The 26,200-nt window shown below is 39.2% G+C and overlaps 1 protein-coding gene and 1 long non-coding RNA gene across 3 annotated transcripts; one reads left to right on the top strand and one right to left on the bottom strand.

Moving 5' to 3' along the window:
- Positions 1–661: 661 nt before the first annotated feature.
- LOC127511069 (NACHT, LRR and PYD domains-containing protein 3-like) lies at positions 662–26,140 on the top strand. The gene is made up of 7 exons (XM_051891462.1): positions 662–1,175; positions 1,545–1,595; positions 3,458–5,261; positions 5,640–5,813; positions 8,274–8,447; positions 19,310–19,356; positions 24,814–26,140. The coding sequence occupies exons 1-7, from the start codon at positions 917–919 to the stop codon at positions 25,341–25,343; spliced, it is 3,039 nt and encodes a 1,012-aa protein (XP_051747422.1). The 5' UTR covers positions 662–916; the 3' UTR covers positions 25,344–26,140.
- LOC127511297 (uncharacterized) lies at positions 5,071–20,676 on the bottom strand. Of its 2 annotated transcripts, XR_007929979.1 has the most exons (5): positions 20,256–20,676; positions 17,498–19,054; positions 17,253–17,352; positions 16,857–17,139; positions 5,071–5,187 (listed from the first exon to the last, which is right to left on the bottom strand). It is a non-coding gene; the product is annotated as an uncharacterized LOC127511297 (long non-coding RNA). The 2 variants fall into 2 exon arrangements; XR_007929978.1 differs by having other exon boundaries at positions 17,253–19,054.
- Positions 26,141–26,200: the final 60 nt, after the last annotated feature.

Genomic DNA, 26,200 nt, shown 5'->3' with positions numbered 1-26,200 from the left:
TGTGTGTCACACTGGTCTCGAAGCCCACGCATATTATATACGCATGTATATTTATATGCAGCAGTCGTCCGTGAGGGACTGCTGCTTTACTTTGGTTTTGTTTTTATGTTTATTTTGTTATTAAAATTATGCCTTAAACCTCACTACATCCTCATTTAAATAATTCCTACCCAAGGTGTACAGGGCCTGGTTGAGTTGCATTAGTAGCATGTTGTTGCAAAGTCCAAGAGATGTTGTTTCACAGATAATATAATATATATGTGACATTGGGTAGGTAATATACTAATATATATATGTGATTTCATTCCCAGCTGATTATGTTCAGAGACATAACCAATTGTTTTTGTGAACTTTTTGTGTTTGCACTCAGAAAGCAGAATATCAGAAGCATAATTGCCAAGGCTTTTTAAACAAATGCAAAGAAAAAAATTTATTATGACCACAACAGAGATGATAATCAAAGCCAAACAGATGTTTTATTTATTGCTGGCAGAGCTGAGGCACGAGTTGTGAAGGCTCTGTCCACTTCTGGAAAAAGGGTGGGGAATAGACACACACAAAAACATCATTTTTATGCTTCTACTCAAAAAGCAGCATTTACAAAATAGCAAAATTGATTTAATTTACAAAATAGCATAATTTATCTGTGGGGTGTTTTGAGCTGAAACGTCACATACACATTCTATGGGAGACCCTGAGACTCATATAATCTTGAATTATTATATTATCTTGTAAAAAGGAGCATTATATGAATTCTTTAACATATGAGTTTGGATGAGTTGACTGAGATTTCTAATCTGATCACCGCTTTATTTCATAATCCAAATTACATTTGAGTGCTTAGTTCCAAATGTTCGGAGTTAACTACTTCAGATCTTTTTCTTTTTGTCATGCAGCTGTGAATCGGTGAAGGGCGATGGCATCTGATAAAGAGCTGCTCAAGAAATCTCTGTATGAACTGGTAGAAGCTGATCTAAAGGAGTTTCAGTGGCACTTAGAAAATGATCATGAGTGTATATCAAAGTCTGATATGGAAAATGCAGATAGGTTAAAAACAGTGAATAAGATGGTGGACCGTTTTGGATCAGAAGAAGCTGTGAAGATCATGGTGGAAATCCTGAGAAAGATGAACCAGAATAATCTTGCTAAGCAGGTGGAGAACAAACACAAGCAAGGTACGTGTTTCTGCCTTTTCTCAAGGCTGAGGAAGCATGGTAGTGGGCTTGTGTTTTAGTACACACTTTATTCTACCAGGCGTTATTTGTTTTTCTCTTATTTATTTAAAAACAGATAATTGATAAAGAAAACATCAAAAATCATCTCTGACCCATTCCATAACTCCTGGCATCTGTAATTCAATCCATTTATACTCCCTTTATGACTGATACAATTTTCATTTTTTTTCTTTCTTAATTGACAGATTAAATTAAAAACATAAGATAAATAATATTATAATATTGTAACAAAAATAAGAAACCAAATACATTTTCTTAAATGGCTACAACAGTATGTTTAATTTGTTGTGACTGTAATGTAATTGACAGGCAAAATGAAGACATGTGCTGCTGTTGGAGCTCATTCAGAAGAGATACGGGGTAAATAACAATCACTGCCTGTACATGGAAACAAGAAAATATAACAACAAGCAACAATTACAGGGCCAAGGAGAACAGCAGAACAGTGTCTGATTTTACAAATGGTTACATGGTTTCCAATGGTCTTAATTAAAATCCTTAATTAAAACTTCTGCAAGCAACTTGTACAGACAAAGGATCATTTTAATAACCCTAACCCTAATACAGTCTCATGTCTAGGTTGGTTTGCTAGATGTCAGTGTTTAATCAAAAAGCTTTTAATAATGTCAGTCAGCATGGGCGACATTTAACTCTTGAGTTGAGGCAGAAAAAAATCGAGGCTTTTTGTACCTGCATTAGCAAACAAGTTTAATTTTGCTTCTTACTTGTTTACTTACCTACTCGTTTATTTACTTGTTTATTTACTCATTTATTTAGTTATTTACTTAATTTTATTATCACGGGAAATGACGCGCACAAAATGTGAACTATAGTCCATCATTTTGCGAGCAACTGGTGATACAGAAAAATGCCACATCGCAATATTGAAAATATTTCCATTTTAAACCGTGAAGGCAAGCCAGTGGATATCACACAAGCAATGTGCAAACTTTGCGTGAGAGTTATGCCGTTGAAGAAGTCTCAAATGCCAGTCAATTATTCATTACAGAAACTGAAAGTAAAACCTGACTGAGCGTCTGACATTTGATACTGCACGAACGGCACATATTCACTTAGAGACAATTGGGAGATTAATCGAATTATTTTTTATATATATAATTCTTTTGTGGCCCATAGTGAAAAAAATTAGTATTTTCATAAATCAAGAAGTATTTTTTGTTAAACAAGTTGTTTTTGAAATGTGGAAGCTAAAACTAATCTTTTATTATCCTAGCAGCACGTCGGTTATCCGGTGATAGGCTACACTGTGAATTTATTGCAGGGCAAATGAATTGTAATTTTAATTTAATAGCCTAATAAAAGTAGCTTAATAATAATAATAATTTAATATCCCCTGGGCTAAACGGCGTCCATCAGGCACGGCATCAAAGAGATTATCTGTTTTATCCAATTCCACAATTCCACATGAATGGCCAGTTCAATGTTTAGTAGTCTACTGCTGCAATGTCCGAGAGTCTCACTTGTCTAATGGTGTTTCTCATGTGTGTTTTCAGTTGGCGCAAGCAAGAAATTTTTCTTTTATAAGATGCGATGTTCATCAGTACAGACAAGAATAATTTAAAGAGGTTGCCAACATCTATTAGACTGTGAACTGCTTTGACTCTCTGAACAGTGAGCTTGTGCCCCGAACGGGCCATTCATGTGGACTTGGATCTTGCTTAAGACGCTCGTTGTTGTGGACACCTGACTCAATCCCAAAGTATAGGCTACTTCAGCTGTGTGATGTAATTTTCGCCATCAGGAGCATCTGCGGACATCTACACACCCGGTACCCGGTACCCGGGCCTTAACCGCTTCAAACTGTAGCAGAGCTCACGTCGGAAAACTTACATGACTACAATAAATTTGGGGGGCGTCCAAATTTGATCTGAGTCCGATAGTGACAATCCAATAAATGTTCTGGAAGGAATTAGAAAAAGAAAGAAAGAAATTTTAAAACTGAAACCAACTGCATTCAAGTCAGCATTAATCAAGGTGTCAACTTCAGCATAATTAATGTAAGACGTGCATGTAAACACTATTACAATACGAGTGTGATTAAGTTGAATATAGCAAAAGTGCAGTTTTTATCACGCATGTGCTGTAGTTATTTTGGTAATGGGAACTGCAGACCAGGTTACAAATTACATATAGGTTTTATTAAGACTTTATGAAAAACATGATCACTTAGTCTTTCCTTTTTTTCCCCCTCATTTTTAAAGGCTTAACTGCAGATGACAGACAAGATACTCTTCATAATTACACAGAGACCAGTCGCAGACTGAAGAACAAATTAAAACAGGACTACGAGCAAATATTTGTTGGTTGTTCACAGTCACAGACGAGTCATAAGAAAAACTTTAACAATATTTACACTGATTTATATGTGGTAGAGAATGAGACTGGAGGAAGAGTAAATGACCACGAGGTGATACAGATCGAATCAAATCATAAACGATATGATGCCAAGGACACACCTATCCAGTGCAAAAATATTTTTAAAGTCAACAAAAACAAAAAGGTGCTGACGTTAGGGATCGCAGGGGTAGGAAAAACTGTCTCTGTCAATAAATTCATCCTTGACTGGGCTGAAGGAACAGAAAATCAGGATATGACCTTCATTTTTCCTCTGCCGTTCCGTCAGCTAAACCTGATTACAGAGAACTGCAGTCTCATGGGACTGCTTCACGAATACTTTTTTAGTGATCCTAAAGAACTGCCCTCTCTTCCTGAAGGTGATGGTAAGGTGTTGTTCATTTTTGATGGGCTGGATGAATGTCGCTTTCCTTTGAGCTTTAAAAAGGGTGGAAGATTTACAGATGTTCACAAAAAAACAACAGTGAGTAAGATAGTTAGAAGTGTTATCATGAGACATTTGGTTCCCTCTGCTCTCATCTGGATCACATCCAGACCAGCAGCAGCCAGTCTGATACCCCGAAACCACATTGATCAAGTGACAGAGGTGCGAGGATTTAACGATGAGCAGAAAGAGCTATACTTTATTAAAAACAGCAGTTCTGAGGTTGCTGGGAACATCATCAGTCACATTAAGAAATCCAGGAGTCTGTACATCATGTGCCACATCCCCGTCTTCTGCTGGATCTCACTCACTGTACTTCAGCCTCTACTGGCTCAAGGGAGCAATGACAAAACACCAACAACTATCACAGAGATGTACACAAACTTCTTAATTTCTCAGCAACAACAGATGGAAGAAAAATACTGTGATGGCCCTGAACCTAAACCCAATGCAATGTCTTTTGATCAGGTTATTCTGAAGCTTGGGAAACTGGCCTTTCAACAGCTGGAGAAAGGACAACTGATTTTCTACGAAGAAGATCTTGAGAATTGCGGGCTAGATGTCTGTGAAGGGTCAGTGTTCTTTGGGTTATGCACTCAGATCTTTCAGAAGGAAAAGGTTTCAGCCAGAAAGGTTTATAGCTTCATTCATCTCAGCATGCAGGAATTCCTTGCTGCTCTCTATGTGTTTTTTATTAACAAAGACAAGAAAGCAAACCCATTTCTTAAATCATGGAAAAACCTGACATGTAAACTCTCCACAAAGCCACTGCTTAAACTCCATAAGACAGCAGTCAAGAAGGCTTTGCTAAGCGAGAACGGACAACTGGACCTTTTCCTCCGGTTCCTCCTGGGTCTCTCACTGGAGTCCAATCAGAGTGACCTGAAGGAACTACTGCCAGGACTGGAACTCAAAACAGAGAATGTTATAGACACTATTGACTATATCAAACAGAAGATAGAGATGGAGAAATCAGTAGAGAGGACCATCAATCTCTTCTACTGTCTCAGTGAACTGAAAGATGACTATGTGGAGGAAATCCAGAAGAATCTGAGCTCAGGAAATCTTTCAGCACAAAATCTCTCCTCTGCTCAGTGGTCTGGTCTGGTGTTTGTGCTCCAGATGTCAGAAGAGACTCAAGAGACGTTTGACCTGCAGAAATACAGAGGATCTGATGAAGCAGTGATGAGACTGTTGCCAGTGATCAAAAACACCAAAAGAGCACTGTAAGAGTCTTCTTTACATTCATTTATACACTGTTGTTTTAATTGGGCCTTAATCTTACACAGATGATTTGATGGCCAAGACTGTTGAAAAAATGAATAAATGTAAATGCATCAATGTGTGAGGTTATTAAATGCCAATGTATCTCCATCATCAGGCAAGCTGGGTCAGGTGTCAGGCAGATGCTTTACCCATTTTATTATTCTTTTTATCGTATATTAAATCAATTTAAAATACTAGTTATTTTATAAAAAGATCATTTTTTAGCTTTTCTTACATCACTTCAGTCAAAGGTTTTACCAAATGATCTGTGCTCCAGATTATAAACCCTACCTAATAAGCATTACAATTGCATTACAGTTGTTTTGTTCTCTACACAGGCTACATAGTTGTAATCTCACTGCTCAGTGCTGTCAGAGTTTGTCTTCAACACTAAAATCCTCAATCTCGTTCCTGAGAGAGCTAGACCTCAGTAACAATGACCTACAGGATTCAGGAGTGAAGCTTCTTTCTGGTGGACTGAAGAGTACGAAATGTCAGCTGGAGATACTGAGGTAAATAGTTTTTAAATAATTAGCAAAATACTATCACAATAATTTGTGAATAAAATGTGATTTTGTCACAGAATGTGTCATCTGCTCTCAATGGAATGCCAGAACAAGAGACAAAAAAACATTTGCTGGAATGTGATATTTTTCCATATTTGTACAGACGTTCATATATTCAGAGTTGAGAAGTCTGACCCATGTGGACCACATAAGTCTGAGAAAAATATTGTTGGGGTGGAGGGACGGGACTGTATGAAGATTAAAATTGCAAAATAGCCTTAAGTACTAAAACTGCAAAATGTTGCTTTTACAAATACATCTATTTCATGCATGGTTTGCTTCCGATAGCACTGAACCAGCTAGTAGCACCATCTAGTGGCTGTGTACGGAACACCGTTTAAGACAATGGGATATGGCTTAGTATGAATTTTAAAGGTTGTGATATAAATATACATCACAATATTATGCTATGTCATCACAATATTATGCTATAACATAATATTATGTTATAGCATCACTATATTATGCTCCACATGAACTCCTGTAAGTAAGTTTGGGCCACTCATAACATGGAAATGAATATGCAACATGCACCAAATATTTTCCCAATTTTGTAATGAGAATTATTTATAAATCTTCTCAACAACTGAGAAGCATTAAGGTGTTTCACTAGTGTTTTATTGTCATAGATTTTAGTTTTCTACTAAAATAAAATATTTAGTTATTTTAAATTTAAAGTAATTTAATAACGTATTTAAAAGTATTTGAGGGAAATTAAGTTTTTTAGCAAATAGAATTCAGTGCAAAGTAATGCATTTCAATGATTTGCAAATAATATTTTATTTTAAAATATGCACGTTCACTCTTTTTATGCCTAATATGCTGATAATGTTTCCTGTCTCTTCTTATTTAATTACATGAATTACATAAATTATATTTTCAATTCAAACCAACAAAACAACACACAGTTACATAAATAATACCTAATGAATTGCTGAATTCATTAGCACCGAATCGGCACTCTTAAGAGTCACGAATGATGTAATGCTCACCACTGATACCGGGCAATCTATGGCTTTGGTCTTGCTAGATCTTAGCTCTGCTTTTGACCTGGTCAACCATGACATTCTCATATCACGCCTAGAAGCATGTGTGGGCTTTCGGGGTACGGTGCTACAATGGTTCCACTCATACTTAACTAATAGGAGTTATTCTGTCTGCATCAGGCAACAGTCTTCGTCTAAAATGCAATTGGGTTCTGCTGTTCCTCAGGGCTCTATTCTTGGCCCGGTACTGTTTAATCTTTATATGTTCCCTTTGGGTTATATTCTATCTAGATATGGGGAATCTTTTTATCTGTATGCTGATGACACACAAATTTACCTGCCTTTAAAGCGTGATGATAAGCTTGCCTTAGCGCCGATATTGGACTGTTTGGATGAACTAAAACTCTGGCTCGCTAGTAATTTCTTGAGTCTTAATGAGAGCAAGACCGAAATTATCTTGTTTGGCTCAAACGATCGCAGTACTCATGACTTTGATCTTCATATGTTGTTACCATACAGTACTACCTGTGTTCAGAACCTAGGGGTTTTACTTGATAACAGCCTTAAATATGATAAGCAGACAAGTGCTGTAGTTAAGTCCTGTTTTTACCATCTTCGTCTTTTAGCCAAGGGTTAAGCCCTGTTTGTCTACTAGGAACTTTGAGACTGTTATGCATGCTTTTGTAACATCACAATTAAGATTATTGTAATTCTTTATATATTGGTGCTCCTCAGACATGTATCACACGCTTGCAATTAGTTCAAAATGCCGCAGCACGGCTCCTTAAAGGGAAGCGTAAAAGTGAACACATTACACCGGTTTTGATCTCACTCCATTGGTTACTGATTAAATACAGAATTGATTTTAAAGTTTTGTTATTTGTTTTTAAGTCTTGCGGAACCAGGCCCCTCAGTATTTATCTGAACTACTACATCCACCCTCACAGTCAAGATCACTCAGATCAGGGGACTCTGATCTACTATCTGTTCCTAGAACTAGACTGAAAAATAGGGGTGATCGTGCTTTTGCGGTTATCGGCCCTAAGTTATGGAATAGCCTACCGGCTTACGTCAGATCCGCCCAAACTCTGTCAATCTTCAAATAAACTTTGAAAACTTATATTTTCTCAACTGCTTTTATTATTCCTTGATTTTCATTAGTACTCAATCATTTTTGATTTAAGTATTCTTAACTATTTAACCTTAGTCCATATGTTATCAGTTTCATTATCTTTTATTCGTTTTAATGTTTTATGTGTCTTTATTTTATTGTTTGTTTACTATGGTTCTTGTAAAGCACTTTGTTCAACACCAATTGTTTTTAAATGTGCTATATAAATAAAATTTGTATAGTATTGTATTGTATTGAAATAGGTATAAATGTTCAAATCATGTGGACTGTTGCTGTGTGTGTCTGTAGGTTGTCTGGCTGTATGGTGACAAAGAAAGGCTGTGGCTATGTTTCTTCAGCTCTGACTTCGAACCCTTCACACCTTAGAGAGCTAGATCTGAGCTACAATCACCCAGGGGATTCAGGAGTAAAGCTGCTCTCTGAAAAACTAGAGGATCCAAACTGCACACTGGACAAACTCAAGTATGTGAAGCAGAATCTTTTGATTAAACAACTCCAAAAACAGTATTACCATCTTCACTTATCACAAATCATTTTGACTTTATTTCTTTCATATGTTTACAAAAGTTCTAATTGATAAGTTTAGCTCTAGTTATACTATTGAATGCTTTATTCTGATTGATTGATGAACTTTCTAAGATGTGTAAATATTTTGCGCTAAACCCTTAGCTAAAGTAGTTCATGTCTTGACCACATTATAGTTCCATATGATTTCATTAAATGTTTTCAGTTATTTCAGCCTTCACCTTACAGCTTATAACAGCAAAACAAACAAACAAACAAACACAAAGACATTGACCAAACCAAATAAATATAACAAACCATAATATAAAAATGTTCTATTTCCATGAACTATTTCCATGATTTTCCTACAAATTAAAAAAAAAGAGGCTTATTTGTTCTTAACACAATGGTAACTTTCATCTATGTTGTACACAACACAGCTTTACATGGACTTTACAGGGTTAATCTATTCACCATAGATGCATATATACATATTCAGGTATATGTATGGGATTTGTTTGTGTGTATGTGTATAATCATAATCTTTGAAGAAATTCTCAGGTTAAATATTATAAAAGAATTAGGGCCAGATTTACCAAACAGGGCAAATTAGTGTGAGAGCGCAATTCCAAAAAAGCGGCAATGGGAGTGGAAAGTTCAGTTCGTGCAAATTGAACAAAGACGCAGCCGGATCGTTTCCATAATGACCAACACAATCTACCAAGAGCAGCGCAAATTAGCGTCTGGTTTAAGACATGCTTTTTTGGGGTGGTAAATAATGGCACAAATAATAGTAAATTGACTAGCTCAAATATTAGTAAATCACCTTGCATGATTCATTTAAATACTCTCCTCCCATAAATTTTGCATCTGAAAGGGAAACTCCGACAAATGTGTATCAGCCGCAAAAAATAATTGCGTACGTGTACATGCCTTTTCTCACTGCCTGTCATTAGTAAATCCTGACAGTAGTTTTAATGCCAAAAGAGGGTTTGCGCTACTGCAAGCTGTTAGTAAATCTGGCCCTTACACTATGAAATCTTCTACCAATACCACCACCTAGTGGTGAGAAATGGTACATTCATTCAAACCCAGAACTGCTAATGAGGTAATTTACATAAACTGGATGTAAGCCTAAACATCTTGTATATAAACTTTGAATAAAAAGACATTCAGTTACAAAAATACAGTATTGGATTACAGAAAATAACATCTTATATGAAAATACAAGTAATGCAGAATATCATGGCAAGGTACATTTAATTACACATAACAGTATGCAATATATGGCTGTAACACTAATAAATGGTTATCACTTAATGCAGGGGCGCAGGATACATTTTCAAAGTGGGGGGGGGGGATTGTTCTCCCGCGGTAGAAATCGCGTTCCAGGGGGTAGTAATGGGAACGCGGGGGCACCGCAATGCGACCGCAAAGGGCACTTTCACGATCAAAGTGTACGCCACTGATAAGCATTGTAAATGCAGTATTACAGTATACACATACCAATTAAATGCGCAGGTCTCCACTGTGTCACTAGTCGAGGCAATAATCACTTTCGTTTCACTTTAAGATATCTCTTTTATAGATGCCATCAATGCTTTTACCTTTCTAGATGTAATTACCGAAATCAAAACAGTCCATAAACTATATCCTCACGAAAACTTCAGTCAAGCCAGTTCGCGTGTCAACATGAGAGATTAGCCTCCTTACCTTAAAGTGTCAAATTTCTCGATTTCTGAATGGACGGTTTGGCTTGATTGACAAACGCTAACATTTGGGCATGATTTATATACCATCGACCTATCCTAAAACGTTAGCACGCTTTGATCGATTGTTTGGAGATCGCGTTTTTCTCCGTTCGAGAGCGCATTTCCTGTTCACATCCGCGACAAAACAGTTGATTATTTACAAACGAAAGCTCACAGAAACGTGAAAATGGTCTCATTTGAAAGAAAATATCCTAAGCTAAAAGATGATATAGTGTGACTGATTAAAGCAGCCCTTTTTTTTTACTATAATTACATTGCATAATTTATGTGACGTGCTGATATCCCAATTGTAGGTCAAACCATCATTAAATATGACAAAATTATAAAAGCCAGATGTGGTGCATGAGATGGTGCACTTTTCGGACAATGGTTACAACAGTTCTCGAGTCACTTGAGCTCTGAACTGAGGAAACAGTTCAGACTCTTGATATGTCTACTAAGAACCAATATGCTGCTAATATAAACATGTGAACCAAGCAGTTGACTTGTATGAGAGGGTGAAATGATAGTTTTTAAAATGATTTCTCATGGTTTATGTTAAAAGCTGAGATGATTAAAGCTAGTTTATTCACTTTATATTCTTCAGACATGTCTTTATTGGGTTCATTAATAATATAATTGCATGATTATGTAAACAAACTGGTGCATCTTTTTTTTACTGAAAGAGCCAGCTCACAGAAAAAGAATCAGACTTTATATCAGTAAAAGAAAGATCACTAAAATAGTGGTGGAAATTTTGATTTATCTTAGTGACTTGAGTCATTTGATTCTTTTCACCAGAAAAAGTCATTCAAATTCATTCACTGATTCGTTTAGTTATATTGCATATTCATGGCAGTAGGTGGTGGCAAATGAGCATCTTTTATGTCATGAGAGAGTCATTGCAACAAGCCTTATTGTCCTTTGAAATTTGCATACAAATCATCTATACTAAGTGTTTTCCTCACAAATGTCACATACATAGATCTATTATCCTTGCCTCTCTCGTTCATTTAAAGTTGCTTTATTTGCATGACAAGTATTTTTACATTCTTATTGCCAAAGCATTTGCAGTATTCCAAAAGTCGATCAGTAGCAGAACCTTACTAATGTGAACAAGACGACTGATTCAGCAAAGCTGGGTGTATTTGTTCTGTAGGTCCAACCCAGTGAAATGCTCCTTCACAGCCCACACTTGAATACTGCTGGCTCGTGCTAAAGTTAGCCATTACAGACAGAAGTAACTAAAGACTTAAAAAGATTCATTCAAATACATAATTTCGCTCACAATCATCCCGTTTTAAATCCCTATAAATAGAAACCAACTCTCATGTAACATCAAATTTTGTGCACTAATTTTTAAATGGGCATTGAGACACATGTAGACACTCATCATACAAACCTCAACAATTGTGACAATCAACAAAATATTCAGATAAAAGAAAACCAAGCTACTAAAAAGTCAACAACAACACAACAATAAATAAAAATAAAAGCAGAGATTAATAATCTGTATAATTTATTCGGGCTGCAATGCATGCTGGGAGTAATTAATGAGTTTTGTACCCTGCTGTTACCCAGCATGCATCGCAGCATGAAACTTTTTGTTCATTGTGACCATGAAGAGTCCTGCCCTGCCCCACACCCGCAGTTAGTAACAGTACACCCGACCCGATATCCGACAGAAACACTAATTTTAGCCCGTACCCGACCCGACCCGTTTGACATAAAAAACGCGACATGACCTGCACCCGCGTTAAATCTCCTACATGAGCTAGACAAAAATTATTTTCTCATGTAGCCTAAACCAACATTAGGCATTCTATGTCACTGCATTTAATTAAACATTGCGTTAAACAACACAAGTAAAATAATAGAACAAAGAATGTTTTAGTAGGCCTATTTAACAAGCTTAAAGTAAATATTTTAGCAGATTCACTTGGCATTTAAACGCGGCTGTCTCTTCTGAAACTCGGCAGTGTTTACCTGGCCGCTGGTCCTCTTTGTAGCAGTGCGAAAAATATTCTAAAACTTTTATTCAAATCATGAATAGCCTATATTTAATACATAAAGTGAGCAGAGTGCGCTACCTTTAATATAATTTCTAGCTTTCAATCAGATGCAGCGCGATTGGCTAAAATGTTCAGCGCTGCAAATCGTGCTGTAAGCCTTTAATGGTCTTCAGACAGAGCTTGAATACAAATAAGCACGGGACCATTTGAAAGCAGCTGTCAAATGCACCAAATTGAGTACCGCACCCCGACACCTAAATATTATTCCACCCATTATATTAAATTTGGCGGGTCTCCCGCGTGCAGAACTCTGGTGACCATTGTTAAGTTTTATATGCTGATTCTTGATGTCTGTGTATGTCTGATCGATACAATAGCTCAAAACTTTCCATTTTAACATTTTAAAAATCATAATAAGTGATCACTACAACAATGCTGGATCTCATGCTGTAGTGTCGCAGAGTTATTAGTGCAAAATCTGAATGTATTAATGACTGAACACATGAATGATCAGTGATTAAACTTTAAATGACCACTGAATCAGGCAACTTTATGATGGTGATTGTTACCATCAATAAGTAATTATAATCATCATTTTAACTGATGATCATATTTTATTTTGTTTTCTTTACTACAAAAAGCATTCAACAGAGTTGTTACTAAAGAAAAACAGACATTAGAAATCAGACATTAGGGGCCCTCTTTTAACAATCTAAGCGCATGGTCTGAAGTGCATGGAGCAGGTTCACTTACGATGTGTCCGAATCCTAAGAAAAAAAAGGTTGGCATGGTCCAAAAGGCTTGTAACTAGTGTCTTAATGAGTCATTGGTGTGTTTTGGGCGTAACGTGCAAAAAACCATTCAGAGTTTCATCTCTCATTTCTTTTAAAAGCCAGTTGTTGTTGCACCATGGCGGATTTGTTATTTACATGGCGGAATTTGCAAGCAAAAAGATTGAACGCTTCTCCAAAAAGAAATATTTTTCATATTTAAAAATGTTTTTGTTGTTGTGTATTCCTGTGTGTGTAACAAGCAGAGTGTACGTGCATTGTGCACCAGCCTATAGCATATTACTAATGCGCCCTTTAAATAACAAAAAAATAAATAAATATTGTTCCATTGACTTTAGACACGGTTTTTGTTGGTCAATGGCGCAGTTGTTGCGCCTAAATACACCTCGTTTTCCTTGACACCTTGACAAGCATGCCCATTATTATTATTTTCAACTAAACTGATAAAATTTGAAGACAATGTAACGTCTAGGTTATTATTGTAACCCCCATTCCTGAAGGAGGGAACAGAGACATTACGTCAATACTAACGTAATGGGGTCTCGCCTTGGAGTGGTACAAAACGCCTCCAAGTGGTACAAAATGAGCCAAACGAGATTGGCCAGTGAGATTTACATGCTGAGTCACACCTACCCAGCACGTACGGGTATAAATATGACCGGCATACTCACTTTATTCATATTTTGCTGAGAAGCCGAGACAGGGAACCCAGCCATTCAGCGGTGGTTCCTTCCTTCAGGGAACGGGGGTTACAGTAGTAACCTAGATGTTCCCATTTAGTCAGTCACCTTCGGCATTACATCAATACTGACATAATGGGTTCCATATGGAAAACACCATAATGACTGAACCGTGTTACAAGTGTTGGACGCAGATGCTGGCAAGCCGCGGCATGCCCAATAACTCCCGCGGCAATAACTGCCGCTCGTAACCTACACAGCCCCTGAAGTAAGCCAGAGAGAAGTCCTCCATACCCTAGGGGATGGAAAGGACAGGATTTTACTCAGAGGATATACAAAGCTGCTGTTCCGACCCCAGGAAAGAGGCCTTCGGAACTCAATTCCCACATTATCAGCCAGACCAAAACACCAGGGAAACGTTCCCAGTCCCAAGGGAGGGGAACACTATGGAGACCACACCGTTTCCACAGGTAATATGTGGAAATACACATATGGACTGAACTGTGGGGCAGTACTACATATGGAAGATCTTTGGGGTTGGTCCTACCTAGCCAGGGAGGAACGCTACAGCACAGAGACAGGGCAGAGCAAAGCCGCCCAAGGAGAGCCGCCCAGGGAAAGACACAGGTTTACCATCAGTGAAACAGTACTGTGGACAATACACATATGGGATTATCCGCAGGGAATCACGTCATATGGGCATCTAGCCCAGTACAAGGGCTGACTGACCGGTCATGCACACGAGTACTGGGCCTGGCGTCGGATGTAAGACAAGGCTGGCTCGAATTCAAGGCACAAATCGCTGACCGAAAATGCTTGCAGGTCTCCCACCCTCTTGAAGGAAATGAGTGCGGTCAGGAGTGCTGTCTTCAAAGACAGGCTTTTAAGCTCAACTCACACTAGGGGCTTGAAGGGAGCTCTCTGTAGCTCCATGTACTGGTATGCTTGCTTCCCAGAGGGCAAGGTCAGTCAGCATGTGCAGGTCCTCAATCAACCCCAGCTCAGAACTACCCCACAGATGATTCCTCTAAGTGGCAGCACTTTGCGCAGTCCACCTGACAGTCCTCCACCAGTCCACCATAAATCTCAAAACAGATTATGGCACTAATGTATCTCCATAATGCCAAAGCTCTTCATGCACTTCCAGAAAGCCCGAGCCCAGAACCAATCCTCCACCCACGATCGCTCAGAACGAGTCTGAGCGCGCGGCGGCCCGGGCAAGCATGGCTATCAACTATGAATCTGATTCAGCATGAGCAAACACTGCCGAAGCGGGAAGCTCAGCGTCATCTTCCTCTCCAGAGGATGAAAGCCCTCTCACCGATGCAGCTATCAACATCTGATCCTCATCCGGAGCGCCCAACAACATACTGGGTTGCAACACACGCTGTCAGCCGGCAGCTCACTGGCACACGACACAATGAGGTACGAGAGATCCACGGGGTACAAGTCCAATGTCTCTGTAAGTTTGTCTCGCTTTGCTGTTTGGTCTCCTGCAGCATTTCCAAAGTGTATGTTGAGTTCTTCATACGACATCCACACAGTCTTTATAGTACGGAAGCTGCTGGCCCCCCATTGTGTACTTAAAACTGCCAATTTTCATGACTTGTGAGTCCACTTCTTGCACTGCTTCCAGAAGTGACTGTAGAGATTGTGGATCTTCTCCATGAACACTTTGAAGTGGTTGACTGCCTGAACCTCATCCACAGCATCAGATACAGCAAGTTCCAAATGGTGGTTCATGCAGTGTCTTGTAAAGAAGTTCGGGTGCCTTGCAGTCAGCCTGTTTGCCACACCAGAGTTCTTGCCTAACGTGGCACTGGCTCCATCAGAAACAAATGAGTCCCAGTTCTTTTGAAGTTTAAAGTTTAAAGGTTTTGAAGGCAATACAATTTGTCAGAAAAATGATACATAAATAGACGTTTTAGCATGTTTATAGCCAGGGTTTGAAATTAACTTTTTATGTTAATTTCATTAAACCATTAAAATAAAATAAAATAGAAATAAAAACAAATTTCTGTGACCTCTTTTATAATTTGAACTACTTTTATTTAATTGTAAACTCTAAATAAAGCTCACTCTAAATTTATGTCTAATGGTAAACATGTTGAATAATAGCAAACAGGCTGTTGATTCATTAAGTGTGCAGCTGTTTCTTTAGGCTACAGAAGTCAAAAAAGCCAACCAGTTTTACTCCATGATAATAATAATAGGCCTAATAATAATGAAAATCATGCCCAAAATTCACACGCCCTTCGCATCAGTATTGACGGCAGCTGTTTTACAATGAAAGCCATGAGCTTACCTGCGCATATAAAAACTTTTTTTTCCGCAAAATAACATACAGAATAACATACAGAGAAACATGCAGCATTTATGAGAGCACCTCTGGGACATCTCACAGGCCTATCGAACACCGCTCCTATCATTCTGTACTTGTGTTCAAGGCAAATTTAATCACCATAGAGGAAAAAGTTCAGTTCAAGAATGAACAAAGTGGCATCAATGAGTTCAAATTAAGGGAAAAAAACTTGAAAACGGAAAGAGAAAAGGCTATATAGCCTAATATTTCTCTAGTTACATTAAGCATAGACTTTATTCATGCCACAAAAGCAAACCTGTAACTGAAAATACAGCAATGAATTAAAGATTTAGTTCACTTTGAAATGAAAATTAGTCCAAGCTTTACTCACCCTCAAGCCATCCTAGGTGTATATGACTTTCTTCTTTCTGATAAACACTACATTTTAACTTGTTTTAGCATGTTGCTAGCACGTTTGTACCTTTTTTAAACATGTTTTAGCATTGCTGGTTTGTTCTACAGCGGTGCTAGGGATGGTTGTTAGTGTGTTACTGTATGGTTGCTAAGGTACTCGGGGTGGTTGCTAGGCAGATGCTAGGTTGTTGCTAGGTGGTTGACATGTTTTTCCTGGTGTTGCTATGCAGTTAGCTAGCATTATTATCATGTTGCTAGGATGTTTTAACACATTTCTAACATGTTTAAGCATGTTACTAGCATGTTTAACCTAGGGATGGGCTTTTTTTTTATCAAAACCTAAAGGAAGCATAGCCTATGTCTTGAGATCATTTTGCGATCTGATAAGGTATTATCTTGACTTACAGCTGTGTTTACCTGCAGTCGTGAATGCAGTGATGCACAGCTGTCTTTCCTCATTTGACGTAATGCCTCGTGCCCGAGGTGCAGGTCTGTCTGACTGTGGGATCCAAGATGTCGTGGGCGGCTACCCAAGATCTCTCCTCAGGCCCGAAGTCCTCCCAGTCCACCAAATATTGGAGCTGACCCCCTCTACGCCTAAAGTCCAGTAGTTCTGTCACCTTGTATGCTGGTGATCCATCAATGTCCAGCAGTGGTGGTGGTTCTTGGTTCTCCGTGTTGGGGTCAGCAGATGGGTGGACTGGTTTGAGAAGCGATACATGGAAGGAAGTAGAAATATGGTAATTAACAAGAAGATCTAATTGGTACGTGATCTCATTAATCTGTCTCAAGATTTTGAATGGGCCTACGTACCTGGGGCTGAGCTTCCTGGTCGGTAGCCCCAACTTAAGATACTTTGAAAAGAGCCAGACCCGTTGTCCTGATTGGTAAAGGGGATGTCGGCAACAACACACTGGAATGGGGTTAATCCGGTAGATAAATTTGTTAGAGAATTTTGAGCACACTCAGCCTCCGGTAGAAATTCCATTCATGAAATTCTGTTAATGACTACAGTATTAACGCAGGTACCTGCCAATATCCTGATTTAATCTTACTACCTGTCCATTCGATTGGGGATAGTAGCCGGAAGTGAGACTGATGTTGATGTCTAGATGTCTGCAGAAAGCCTTCCAAACTTGAGATGTAAACTGAGTTCTTCTGTCAGTTAGGGCTGTGCGATATGACCAAAATCTTTATATCACAATATAGTTATTTTTTCTTTAAATAAGATTTTTATGATATCAAAATTTTCCATATCATTGAAATTTCATAATTATCATCAATTTCAATATAATTTAAAAAAATAATACTAGCCTAAAAAACTTAAGCATACGGAAGACAAATAAACTGTGATAAAGAAATAGAAAAGAAAACAAACTACAATAGAACAAAGACAGACGAAATAGACCTACATGAAAAAACTTCAAGCACTAGAAAATGTATAAAATAATCAAAGGTATAAAAAAAACAATGCATAGTCTTTACTGTGAAAATTAAATATACATTTATTCTTATTAAAGTTACAAAAGCAAGCAGTGAGAGATTTTCTCTCTTTTTTTGTTGTTTGATTAGCATTAATAATGACAGCAGGTAAATTTGGATGCTGTCCCATTAAGACTGACTGCACCGATCCATTAACTCGAGTGAGATGCCAGGTTGGCCGGAGCTCAGTGCTATGATGGCCTGCCTCTCCACAGTAGAAGCAAATATTGTGCATGCGTCATCATAGTTTTTCTTCTTCAGAGAGTTTAGTGAAACCAAGTGGCATGGGCTCTTGTATGGGCTGGTTTTCAGATGGGTTTGTAGTTGATGAAACTTGGCTAAATGACCGTGATGTTTGTTTGGCTGGAATAAATAGCTGTGAAAAACGCATTGGTCTTTTTCTTAGAGCATTTCTCATGAGATTGTCAATTTTAATAGCTAGAGTCACATATTCAGAAAAGGAACAGTTATCCCTTTTGCAAGTTTGTAATTCAATGTTCAAGCTTTTCTGAAACACAGCCTTTAGCAAGACATCATTCCAGCCGCTCTGAGCAGCGAGCTTTCGAAAATCAATGGCGTATTCGGCAGCTGTGCGGTTACCTTGACTCATATGAAGCAGCTGTGAGGAAATAACTTTGCCTCCCGCAGGATATTCAAACACGGCCCAGATTTGCTAAAAAAGTAAAGTAGCTGTAAGATGTCCAAAAAGATCTATCAGATTCCCAAACCGCTGGAGCCCAATCAATAGCTTTGCCCGTGAGCAAAGACATGAGAAAGGCACACTTCTTTTCATCAGACTCAAACTGATCGTCTTGATTATCAAAAAAAAAATTAAACTTGACGAATAAACCCTCTGCATTGCTCCGCTGAACCATCAAACTTATTAGGTAAAGCAAAGCTTACCATCTTCGGCGTGGTGGCTGGAAGCGACTGGATATAATGCGTGAGGTATTTGTTAGCAGACTGTAGTTTATTTAGTTGCTCTTGGTAACCTTGGAGGACCTCGCTTTGATAAAAGAATGCCGCTTGAAGCTTGGAAACTTCTGCTGGATTTATAGGAGGCGGTGCCAGTGTGGTGTTACACTGATCCACAAATGCACATCTTCTTTGTTGCATGCACAAATTATGATACACTAGAACAAAGGAAAACATTTATATTCGCAAATATTCACAAAAAATGTCTCTATTTGTACAAATTGCTGCACAGTCTAATTTCACCCCATATAAATCATACAAAATTATGTTTTTTGAAGATGTAAAAATGCAGAAAGTTTTGTGTGATGGGTAGGTTTAGATGAAGGGTTGGTGTAGGAAGAGAGAATATACAGTTTGTACAGTATAAAAAACTTTTGTCTATGATTGATTGTGTCACTGTGTGTGTTTTCCAGTGTGGATCATGGAGGAGAGAACAGGATTACACCAGGACAACAAAAATGTACGTCTACACACACACACACACACACACACACGCACACACACATACAGGTTTGTTTTGCTATCAAAGTGAGGACATTCCATAGGCGTAATGGTTTTTATACTGTAAAAACTGTACATTCTATCCCCCTACACTACCACTACTCCTAAACCTACCCATCACAGAAAACATTCTGCATTTTTACATTTTTAAAAAACATTGTTTAGTATGTTTTAAAGCTATTTTAAATATGAAGACTCATGAAATGTTCTCATATTTCATATTTATGTTGTAATACCAGTGTAATACCCATGTCATTATACAAATTTGTGTCCTCATAAATCACAACACACACTCTCACACACACACATTTCAGGTTTTACTATCCTTGTGGGTACCACACATCACCAAGGTAATTCTCGCCTACTCTTTAAAGGTGGGGTATCCATTTTTTCAACTACACTGTTGGACATTGTTGATATTTGAAATCAACCCAAACAAACCCACCCCTCTCTTCATTGCTCTGCCTCCAAAACTCACATTCCAATCTTAACCACCCTGCTCCGAGTCAGTCTCGAGCCCCGGCCCAATCGCTGCTGGAATGTGAGGCGAATGCACTACCAATGACGCTAAACACCACGTTCTCTAACGGTCGTCAGTGCGCAGTGCTTCACCTGCGCAACTGTCACTAGCTAGCCACTGTTACACACGCAATGCGAGAGTGGGTGTCTGTTTATCACAACTGACGCGCAACAAAATGCTTCACGATAAATAAAGCGCAGTTGATGACGAACGACAAGGAAGCACAAAAAATGAACGTACAGTACACAAGAGTCTAAATACAAACAAGTGTTCGTTGTTAATCACCAAGAGCACAGCAGCCCCAGACAATTATGACACTCGAACCCAGTTTTACTCACATGAAAAGCGGGTTCAAAGCAGCCTCCGTGTCTGTTTTCAGGTTCTCTCCAGCGCTGGAAAGCTTTTCTAAAATGAACACAGGTCCTAAAGCAATTGCTCAGTCATAAACCTTCATTCCAGTGAGCTGTTTTGTATTATGTCTCATCATTACTCTTTCTGCGTTTTTTTTTTTTTTTCTTTTTTTTTCAAATCTCCCTCTTGCTCGTTCTGTCTCCACGACCGTCATACGCCCCCTAATGCTGATTGGTTAGATGATTGTTGTTGATATCGGCCCGACTAACCTCCAAACAGTGTAGTTGAAAAAATGGATACCCCACCTAAGAAGCGATAGAAGGGTTAAATTAATGATTGATGGTTCGTTCTGATCTGGTCTTATGAAGTGCCTATATTGCCAAAAACTTGGGATTTAATCATTTCACTCTCTTAAAACTCATTCTTTCCTCACTTCCTTTCTTTCTGCAATTCATGTGAATGATGAGTGTGCGTGTGTGTTTGTGTTATATATTAGCTTGTGTTAGAATAATCAGTGAAGTCTCATTTAGATTTTTAAAGAGAAGTGTCTTATGTTATGTGCTTATGAATTTAATGTCTTAAACTGCCGATATTTGTTACCATGTTAATGAATAGCATTTTCACTGTAGTTGGATATTTATATCCACTAGAGAGCTGATAGTTATGGCCTGTTCGACTGAGCGCTGGACGAGTCATTTGCTCGGTCATGAAATAAGTGACTCTTTTAAAATTCCCTATAAACTAATGAATAACTACACAGGAATAAATGAGTACTGCATTATCAACGTTATAGTAACTACTATTAACTAACAATTAACTCTGATTAATAAATTAGTAAGTAATAGTGCTCAGTTGAATGTGGTAGTTCACTATTAGCTAATCAGTAACTACTGTTTTTTTCATACCTCCCAGAGAACTACAAAGAACTACTATACTACTATATGATTAAATTCATTAATCAGAGTTTCTTGTTAGTTAATAGTAGTTACTAGAGTGTTAATGCATTACTCATTTGTTCCTGTGTAGTTATTCATTAATGAAGGATCAGTATTCTAAAGTGTTACCAATAATTCCCTTTAAGGTAAATTGACCCTGTGTCCCTTACAAAAGCAAGACTATATGTTAACAAAAAACATAGCACTGTGTCCAAAAGTGGCAACTATGGGATAACAGAAACAGCAATGCAACATGTTCTATAAGATCATCATGTTTGTAGCGTGATCCAGGGGATTAAAACATACAATATATATTTCAGACCTAGTGGAGTAATTACTATTATTAGTTACTATTACTCCATGAGGTCTGAAATATATATTGTATGTTTTAATCCCCTGGATCACACTACAAACATGATTATCTTAACTTTTATTTAATTATTAATTAATTAATTTACTATTAGTAAATGTGTAAAGTTGCATAAAATGGAAACACTTAATAAAGTAGGCTAAATACGTTACCTCAAATGTGTACTTAATGACTGGATTCCACAACTGATAATATAAAACATACACAAGACAATACAACATTTACTGTAGGTGTCATAAAATTTACTTCTGATTTGGCTGTGAGATTCGCCGATTTTGGATGATGGATTCTGTTGTCCAGTTGGCATTTTCACCCCAAAATGGCGGCCATGCTACTGAAGCACCACCTAGTGGCCGTTACCAAAAAAGCATTAGAATTTCGTCTCTTGGCTTCTATAGTCTTTGATTATGGGAGACTCCATCACCCAGAATCCTTTGTCCTGGACTCATCACTAATCATTGTACACAGCTGTATTCGCTCATGTTGTTAGTTTCATGCCTGTTCATACCCGGTTTGTTTCAGTCATTATCATCGAGGTTTTACTATTGTTACATGCACATCTGCACTCATGTGTTTTGACTCTTGCCTGGTGCTGTACTATGATTCTGGATATCCCAATAAAGCTGCACTTGGATCTTACTAAAGTCTCAGAGCAATCTGTGACATAAACCTTGATCAATTCAAATCCAGCAGCATGAGAATCTGGATTGCTTCCCCAACCTCTAAGAAGGAGCGGAAGGCACGACATGAGACCTTCACTGCCCTACGTCAGCAGGGGATGCAGGTGGGTGGTCTGGCTCAGTACTTTTGGACTTTAGCAGTGGGGCTGGAGTAAATGACTCGAAGCTGATTGAGATTTTAAATAACTGTTTGGATTACCCTTTGCCTTCATGGGAGATTGAAGGACTTAAGACTCTGGATTTTTGGGGTTCATTAATTATCTTCAATCCGAAGTCGTATTGTTGCTCCTGGGCAGCTGGTGCCTATTCGCAACATGGCCGCCACATCAGAGCCTATGTTCAAGATGGCCACAGAGCCAAAGCCATCAGCCAAAATGGTCACCACGCCAGAGTCTTCAGCCACCATGTACACCACACCATAGTTCCCGGTCGTCATGAACATCGCACATGAAGCCATTAAGGTGGGCCCTAGGCATTTGAGCCCATTAGTCCGCTCCAGAGCCCACTCCAGCCCATTAGTCCTCTCCAGTGCCTGCTCCAACCCCTAAATCTGCTCCTGAGCCAGCTCCAGCTCATGAGTTTGCTTCGGAAACCCACTCCAGCCCAGGAGTCTGCTCCAGTCCATGAGTTTTTTGACTGCCCAGCTGTGACCAAGGAGGTCAGCCCTGAATTTCCTGTCTCCTTTGATATGACCAAGGAGGTCGCCCTAGAACTCCCTGTTCACCTTGACACGACCGCAGGGGTCACACATGAACTTCCTGTTCACCTTGACACGACCGCAGGGATCACACATGAACTTCCTGTTTGCCTCGGCGTGACCACAGAGGTCATTCCTAAACTCCCTGTTCACCTTGACATGACTGCAGAGGTTGCACATGAACATCCTGTTTGCTTCAACGTGACATCAGAGGTCATTCCTGAACTTGCTGCATGCATGAGGTCGTTCTATCAGAAAGACTCGAGAGGCAAGATAACATAACAATGACATTTATTTATTAACAGACCAGCAAATGAAAGCAAGATATTGTATGATAAAGTTTTTTGGCATAGGCCCTGTCCGTTGCGGACTCTGCATTTCCTGCCTGAAGATGAAGGCAGGGGCGCATCATCATCTGCAAACTCAAACATGTGTAAGTACCGATCTTTTATACCCCAAGTGTTAGATACTGATTAGATAGATCTAAATGTAATGGGTGACATAACATTTGAGTCATCCTGGCAGAACTTAGAGCTTTAATTTCTACTGTAGTCAGAGCTCCCTGCCTGTCCTGTTACGGCCCTAGTGGCCAACCCTTATTTCTCTGTGCCTTGTGTTTCGGTTTTGCCTAATCAGCTGGACTCTAGTTACACCAGATCCACCATGGGTCTTCAGTTCCATCTGCACGACTGTGGTGGTCGCCTGCTCTGCCGTGGGGGTCTTCAAGCCCGTCTGCACTGCTGTTGTGGTTGTCTGCTCTGCTGTGGGGGTCTTCAAGCACGTCTGTGCTGCTGTGGTGGTCGTCTGCGCTGCTGTGGTGGTCATCTGCTCTGCCGTGGGGGTCTTCAAGCCCATCTGTGCTACTGTGGTGGTCGTCTGCTCCACCCTGGCCACCTATTCAGCCTGCTCCGCCCTGACCGCCTGCCCGGCCTGTGCCGCCTTGGCCGCCTCCTCAGCCAGCTCTGCCCTGACTGCCTGCCCGGCCTGCTCCGTCGGCTGCGCCCTGACTGCCTGCCCGGCCTGCTCCGCCATGGCCGCCTACTGAGCCAGCTCCGCCATGGCCGCCTACTGAGCCAGCTCCGACCTGGCTGCCTACTGAGCCGGCTCCGCCCTGGCTGTCTGCTTTGCTTTCATCTCAAGTTCCCCTTCCCCTCCACGGGCCTGGCCCACCATCCCTCCCCCTGTTCCTCCTCCGTTCCGCCTCCCTCCTGAATGTTTTTTTTTTTTTTTTTGCCTTTGTTGGAGTGTCTGGAATCCACTCCTTAGAGGGGCGGTAATGTCATGATCACCCTTTGGAGTACCCTGGTTAGCCACCAGAGGGCACTACACCCCAAACTATTGCCTCACTATATCAGACTCCATCTGATATAGTAATATAGTAGGGAAGTATGCGGTTCTGAACGCAGCCACACACTCACACTCTCTCTCTTTTTCTCTCTCACACACACACAAACACACACACACACAATCCCTCTCTCTCTCTCTCTCACACACACACACACACACACACTCATTTTTACAGAAAGATCTTAACTTTAGAATCCTATCTTATCTGTTTGGTAACTATGGCCATTTCAATCAGAAACTCATTTAGGACAAAAGCTATTACACAATGACATTTCTTAAATGTATTATTATTGGTTGCTGGGCAACAGACCTGAGAGTTGAGTACCGAATTCAAGATTTCCTAATAACTACAGATGAGATTAGATTCTGTAAAATAGGATAAGAATCCTAAATCAAGTTAAGATTTGCTTCTGTAATAAGAATTTGTGAAAAATCCAAAATTAACTTGTCAGATCTAAACTTAAGATAGAGAGTTTCTGTAATAGTGATACACCTGATGTGTTTTATCTCCATCAGATTCCCATCAGCTCACTCTGGATTTGAACACAGTGAATAAACGCCTCCGTCTGTCTGAGGAGAACAGAGTGATTACTGCCACTAACACAGTCCAGTCGTATCCTGATCATCCAGACAGATTTGATGAGTATCAGCAGGTGTTGTGTAGAGAGAGTGTGTGTGATCGACGCTGTTACTGGGAGTTTGAGTGGAAGGGGATTCAAGTGTTTATATCAGTGTCATATAAGAGCATCAGCAGGAAGGGAGAGGGTAATGAGTGTGTTTTTGGATGTAATGATCAGTCCTGGAGTATGATCTGCTCTTCCTCCAGATACTCATTCAGACACAATAACATAAAGACTGATCTCCCTGTAAAGTCCAACAGCAGGAAAATAGGAGTGTATGTGGATCACAGTGCAGGAACTCTGTCCTTCTACAGCGTCTCTGGAGACACAATGAGCCTCATCCACACAGTCCAGACCACATTCACTCAACCGCTCTGTCCTGGGTTTATGGTTGGTCCTAGATCATCAGTGAAACTGTGTTGCTGAATCAGAATAGACTGGAGAGAGATTCTACCCATAATCCTTTGAGCTGCACGATAAATCAGTGACTGATAAATCATAGACTTGACTAGATGATCCAAGATAAGAGGCTTGATGCAGAAAGACGATGAGCACATATTTAATAAACATCACCATGAAACGTTAACACAAGACAATGAACATAAGGTGATTGATAAGATGACTTTAAATACACTAGATAACACGAGACTGATGGTGATAATCATTGTCATGGTTACAAACAAGTGTTAGTATGGAACTGAAAACCAGACACAAGAAGACAAAAGGAATTCAAAATAAGAGTCCATGAAGACAGAGACATACAGGTAATCATGACATTAACAGTGAGATGTTATAGATTCTCTTCATTACATTAATAATAAAGCTGAACTTCTGTCACTGAAATAACATGTTCTGGTTCTGGTTCCACTAGAGCCGTATTGGTTGTGTAAACGATAAGCTCTCTTGAAGTTTATGTAATATACCCTGCTAAAAAAAAAAAAAAGTCAGAGAACGTTTAAGGATGAGTGAGAGAAACAAGGTGAGGAGCAAGAGAAACCTAGTCAATGATACTAACAGAGAAGAGAGAGGAAATATGAGACAGAAGAAGATGGAGACACAATGAGACTTACTGCAAACATGCCTGGATGATACCAGAAAACCCAAGACTTTCAACTCAAAACCGAATTTAAGACATTAAAAGATGATCTCAGAAGACAAATGGAGAGTGAATCTGCAGAGTTTAAAGAACAACGGAAGAAATACAGGAACAGAACATCAAAGTTGAGGGAATTATAAATTTAAAAGAATCACACAGTTTGATGATCAATTTCTATGTAAATTAA

This window comes from Ctenopharyngodon idella, chromosome 4 (assembly GCF_019924925.1).
Source record: "Ctenopharyngodon idella isolate HZGC_01 chromosome 4, HZGC01, whole genome shotgun sequence".
NCBI lineage: Eukaryota > Metazoa > Chordata > Actinopteri > Cypriniformes > Xenocyprididae > Ctenopharyngodon > Ctenopharyngodon idella.
Note: the sequence above shows the minus strand (reverse complement) of the source record. Positions and strands in the feature narration are given on the sequence as shown.